General features: G+C 51.8%; 1 protein-coding gene across 1 annotated transcript in view; it reads right to left on the minus strand.

The window, feature by feature from the left end:
* Positions 1–212: 212 nt before the first annotated feature.
* Positions 213–6,137, minus strand: part of FOXN4 (forkhead box N4) — a 28,582-nt gene continuing 22,657 nt past the window's right edge. The window contains exons 8-9 of the mRNA XM_032300882.1: positions 2,078–2,470; positions 213–631 (exon numbers count right to left, since the gene is read on the minus strand). Of these exons, the coding sequence (XP_032156773.1) occupies positions 372–631; positions 2,078–2,470 (653 nt within the window). The 3' untranslated portion in view covers positions 213–371. The remainder of the gene's footprint in view (positions 632–2,077; positions 2,471–6,137) is intronic.

Raw genomic sequence — 6,137 nt, forward strand, 5'->3', positions numbered from 1 at the left:
TTCCCAAAAGGATGAGTTCAAGGGCTTTCACCCCGAAAGGTGTCCTGAAATGGGGTACAGGTCATGGAGGTCACCCAGCCAGGAACCAGGATGGACAAGTCTCACAATACGGTCAGGCCTTGCAGCTCAGGCCTCGGAGAAATGGCAAGGGGAGGGCGGATGCTGGGTTGCTTGTTCGTCTTCCTCTGTTCTTCTGACTTGGAAGAGCCCCAGAAGCTCCAGTGGGAGGCAGGAGGAGGAGGAGGGTCGTGGAGGGGAACCGCTTCCCTGTCCAGCTGGCAACCTAGCCCCAGGAGAGGCTCCAGGGAACACCCTGTCAGTTCTCTGCCCCAGCTGGGTGCTGGGGTTCTGGGGCAGGCGAGGCCGTGAGCTCAAAGCAGGGCTATGGGCTTGTTCCCCTGTGTACCCAGGTACTGGGAGGAGGAGCTGGTGCCTGACGCAGCCGCACTGTCCGGAGTGGAGTAGGCTGCATAGAGACCTGTCACCTGCAAGTCTGGGAAGGACTGGTCGCTGCCACCTGAGGCAGGAGTCAGGCCTGAGGCCCCCAGATCACAGCCAAGCGGGGAGTCTCCGAAGGTGCTCAGTGTGTCCAGGCTGAATCCCTCGTCCTTCATCTCCTCCCACAGGTTCCCTTTCAAAGACAAAAGCATTAGGGTGAGCTAGCTTCACATAAAACGACTGAGTTGGAATCCCCCATCTTAGGGAAGACACAGAGACCATGTGTGGTGTCACGTGTTATAGAAAAGGGGGATGGGGCTGGGCACGGTGGCTCACACCTGTAATCCCAGCAGAGGCCAGCGTGGGTGGGTCACTTGAGGCCAGGAGTTTGATTCGATGCTAGCCTGGCCAACATGGTGAAACCCCGTCTCTACTAAAAATACAAAAATTAGCCTGGCCTGGTAAGTGCACACCTATAATCCCAGCTACTTGAGAGGCTGAGGCAGAAGAATCACTTGAACCCTGGAGTGAGCCAAGATTGCGTCACTGCCCTCCAGCCTGGTGACAGAGCGAGACTCCATCTCAAAAAAGAACAAAAACAAACGCATGGAAAAGCCAGAGTCGCAGCCCTGGACCTTCATCTTCCCACTGAGTGTCCTTGGGAAAGTCACTTCCATCTCAGAACCTCAGAATAAGATGGAGATGATCAGTGAACCCAGCTCCTCAGGCTGTGGCAAGGGTTAAACGACAGGACTTGTCAAAAGCATTTAGTTCTTACGGTATCATTACTGTCAAAGCCAGGGGGACAAGACGTTTCCCTTTCTTCAGCACATTGAACTATACAACAGTCCAGGGAGAGGGAGGCAGGAAGGTGCAAATCTACCCATTTCACAGCTGCAACTGCCTTGCTACCTTGTTCATTTCCCTCACTAGAGACAGAACTCCTGAGGGCAGAGGCTGTCTCCACCCTTGGCTGGAACATGGGAGCTGCACCTGTGCTAGTGAATGGATGAAGTATGAGCCTTGGCTGAAACCTGAAATTCCCTTGTTCATTCATCACATCCCAATTATTGGGGAGGATCATGCAGCCTGCAGTGGGTCAGTGTGCCTGGCATGCGGTTGGCACGTGAGATGAAGCAGTTATCGATTAAAACTTTGGGATCAGACAGACTGAGGTTTAACTCCAGGCTCTGTCACTTAATAGCTTGGTGACCTTGGGTGAGTGACTTCACTTCTCTCTGCCTCAGTTTCCTCATCAGCAGAACAGGGATGTGGAATGGTGGTGACCTCAGGTGATGTCTATGAAATGCTTTGGCCTGGTTTCTGGTACACAGCAAGCGCTCATTCCCTGCTGGCTGTCATTGGCTAGCACACGTCGAACAACCCTAGTCCAGCCAAACATCTGAAATCTGAACTGCCCCAACGAGCATGACCTTTGAGTGTCTTGTTGGGGCTCAACAATTTTCGGATATTGGAGCACTTCAGATTTCTGGATCAGGGACGCTCAACTTGCAAAGGTGGTTGCTATGGGAACGAGACCGTGGGGCAAATGCAGGCAGTACAGTCCTCGCTCACTCCCTTTGGCCCCCAGGCCTCTCCCCTCCCCAATTCCATTCCATCACCGTTCCTCTGGCCTCACCCTGCAGAGCGAAGTCCATGATGCTGGGGTCGAGGGCGTCCACCTCGGTGTTCATGTCAGTGCTGATGTTGATGAAGTCCACAGGAGCCCTTCCCATGGCAGGGTTGGGGAGTGGGCTGGGGCTCAGGTCCGGCAGGGCGTGCAGGGGCGGGGTCTGGGCCGGTGCTGGAGAGTCTGGAGCAAGATGTGCCTGGGGCTGGACCTGGTGGTGCAGGGGAACTGACTGCAGGGACAGGGTCATCAGTGGCTGGGGTGGGAGCTGCGAGACAGCCAGGCAGCCATGCGCCATGGCCACCGTGGTGGCGTGGGTCAGCACGGGAGCCTCTGGTTCCCCCGCTTTGCCTGGGCGTCGGCAGCTTTCAGGCCGGTCAGAGATCAGCTTGTCCAACTCCTCTGCAGGCAAGTGGGAAAGGTCACTCAGAACCCACACAGCAGACAGCAGGCACCAGCCCAGGCCTGGGTTCAAATCCCAGTGTTACCACCTGTGTGACCTTAGCAAGCCTCTTGGACTCTCTGAACCTCTGTCTCCTCACCTGTGAAATGACGTAGGCATCATCTTGTCTCACAGATTACACTGCCACCCGTTGTAAATGAAGGTGTCTGTTAAATACTTCTCCACAGCCTAGCCCACACTGGGTGGTAATATTTCATTATTTTAAACATCTCTGCCATAGAGCAAAGCATCACACACTCTGCACAGTGTTGTTGTGGAGATCTAAGAAAACCACAAATTGTGCAGAATCTTTGAGGAATAAGAGATGACATCAAAGGCTGGGCTTGGAGGCTTAGGCCTGTCATCCCAGTGCTTTGGGAGGCTGAAGCAGGAGGATAGCTTGAGGCCAGGAGTTCAAGATTTACCTGGACAACATAGTGAGACCACAACATAGTGAGATCCCATCTCTATTAAAAAAATATATTAGCTGGGTGTGGTGGTGTGTGCCTGTAGTACCAGCTACTTGGGAGGCTGAGGTGGGGGGATCACTTGAGCCCAGCAGGTTGAGGCTGCAGTGAGCCATGATTGCACTACTGTACTCCAGCCTGGGTGACAGAGTAAGACCCTGTCTAAAAAAAAAGGCCAGGCACAGTGGCTTACGCCTCTAATCCCAGCACTTTGGGAGTCTGAGGCGGGTGGATCACAAGGTCAGGAGTTCAAGACCAGCCTGACCAACATGGTGAAACCCTGTCTCTACTAAAAATACAAAAATTAGCTGGGCATGGTGGCATGCACCTATAATCCCAGCTACTCAGGAGGCTGAGGCAGGAGAATCACTTGAACCTGGGAGGCAGGGGTTGCAGTGCGCTGAGACCACGCCATTGCGCTCCAGCCTGGTGATAGAGTGAGACTCCATCTCAAAAAAAAAAAAGTCATCAGATAATAACAGTAGCCCCTGTCACCAGGACAGTGCCTTACAGGACAGCATTGTAACCCTAGGACTTCACTTAAATCTCATAACAGCCCTCCAAGAAGGAGGTAAGGCAGCAATGGCAAATCCCATGAAACTGGAACAAAATGTATGTTAACATCTAAGGGGTCCTAGCCACTCCCTGCTACTGGAGAAACACGAAGTATTGCTGTGTGTTAAAAATCCTTAAGACTCTTGGATGTAAACAAGCAAAGACAAATTATTCTCAAATTATTTTCGGTTGTTGGGCTGTGTCTGGTTGAGTGCAACACGGCTGACAGTAGACTGGTAGGGTCCCCAGAGCTATTTGGGTTGTACCCACCTTAGAAATGAGAATCCTTAGAATCTAGAAGGCAAAATAACCTGCCCAAGACTTCACTCTGAATATGTGTCAGTACTGGCCCTGGGTCTCAAGCCAGACCCCAGAGCCCTTGGTGGGGTGGGTGCCATGTGATACCCCTCAACTGAGGGCCCACTGGCTCCTGCTACAGCCCTTCTTCCAGCCTCCAGTTGCTCATCCCCAGCCACTCACAGCCCCGCTCCCACCCAGCAGTCATCCCCAGCACACTCCGGCCATACTTCTGAGGCTGGGGCAGAATTAGCCTCCCACGTCACAGTCCCCATGCATATGTCCCTTGGACGGCACCCTCCTCAAATCCGTTAATTTCTTTTTAAAAGCAGATGCAATCTTTTTTCTAATTAGAAACAGGATAGAAGTTTTGGAAAATACAAAAAGATGTGAAAAATATAAAAGTTATCAACGGTCCCTCCATGCACAGTAAAGATTTTGGTGTATTTCTTCCCAAACATACCAGCACATTCATTCTCTCTCTAATAGATAACGTACATTTTGTGTGTGGGGGGGGATGAATATGGATATATATGCATTTTAAAATATGATCTTGCTGTGGATGTTGATTTATAACCTGCCCCTTTTAACTTACTAAGAACTTTTTTTTTTTGAGACAGAGTCTCACTCTGTGGCCCAGGCTGGAGTGCAACGGCACGATCTTGGCTCACTGCAACCTCTGCCTCCCAGATTCAAGCGATTCCCCTGTCTCAGCCCCCTGAGTAGCTAGGATTATAGGTGCCCGCCACCATGCCCAGCTAATTTTTGTATTTTAGTAGAGATAGCGTTTCACCATCTTGGCCAGGCTGGTCTTGAACTCCTGACCTCAAGTGATCCACCCACCTCGGCCTCCCAAAGTGTTGGGTTACAGATGGGAGCCATTGAGCCTGGCCTAACATTTCTTTATAATCCAAAAATATTTTAAAATATTTCTCATCTCTAATACTTGCATGATATGCCATTCTATTTATTCAACCAACTTCCTTCTGTGAGATGTTTGGACTGCCTTCTATGTTTCACTCTTAGAAGTTTGTGATGGAGAACTGCTCACAAGCTTTTGCTCAAATCTTTGCTCTTCCCAGTACACACTGTCATACGTAGAATAACTGGACCAATCCCTGGGCACCATTTGCAGGTGTGTGATATATTACCTTTCCCTCAAAAAGTTTCACAGCTTCAATCCTATCCGTTGTCTACGAAGCTGTCTATTTTTCCACATCCTAGCCCACACTGAGTGTTATGTTACTATTTTAAACATCTAAGTCAGTGTGGTAGAAAAGCAACGTTTATCCCATGGTTGTGTAGTTTGGCATTTCTGGGCAAGAAACTATGGATGACGAGTGAGATCCAATAGCTTTTCCTGTTTCTGACCGGGCCCCTCAATTACTCCTCCACTGGAGAGGGTCAGGGAGGGGGAGGCCTATTCCATAGGAGGGAGGGAAGTTGGCCAGGTGCCTGTCTCCCCGTCATGGTAGCTGAGATGTGTTGCTGACTGGACAGGGCACAGGCAGAGCTGGGGCTGGGCTTGGAGGAGGGGCGCATGGTGTGTGTGCGCGTGCAGGTATGTGTGTGCATGTGTGTGCGTCCACATGCTGGGGGCTGTCTGGGCCTCACCAGAGTTGGCCATGCACTGGTGGATAGTGGTCAGGTCTTTCCTCTTCCGCTTGTGTGTGGGGGTGTGTGTGTGCATGCTGCAGGCTGTTTGGGCCTCACTGGGGTTGGCCATGCTCCAGTGGATGGGGGCCAGGTCCTTCCTCTTCCACTTGTGTGTGTGCACATGCTGTGGGCTGTCTGGGCCTCACCAGGGTTGGCTATGCCCTGGTGGATGGTGGCCAGGCCCTTCCTCTTGCGTGGGTGTGTATTTATATGTGTGTGTGTGTGTGTGTGTGTGTGTGTGTGTGTGTGTGTGTGTGTGTATGTGTGCTGCGGGCTGTCAGGCCTCACTGGGGTTGGCCATGCTCTGGTGGATGGCCCTTCCTCTTCTGTGTGTGTGTGTGTGTGTGTGTGTGTGTATGTATGTGTGTGTGCTGTGGACTTTCAGGCCTCACTGGTGTTGGCCATCCTCCAGTGGATGGTGGCTAGGTCCTCCTCTTTTGTGTGTATGTGCATACATGTGTGTATGTATGTATGTACATATGTGTGCTGTGGGCCTCACCGGGGTTGGCCATGCTCCAGTGAATGGCAGCCAGGTCCTTCCTCTTCCGTGTGTGTGTATGTGCATGCGTGTGTATGCATGTGTGTGTGTGCTGTGGGTCTCACCAGGGTTGGCCATGCTGCGGTGGATGGTGGCCAGGTCCTTCCTCTTCCG

The sequence above is a fragment of the Sapajus apella genome, unplaced genomic scaffold, assembly GCF_009761245.1.
Source record: "Sapajus apella isolate SASKATOON/1434 unplaced genomic scaffold, GSC_monkey_1.0 scaffold2, whole genome shotgun sequence".
In the NCBI taxonomy this organism is placed as follows: Eukaryota; Metazoa; Chordata; class Mammalia; order Primates; family Cebidae; genus Sapajus; species Sapajus apella.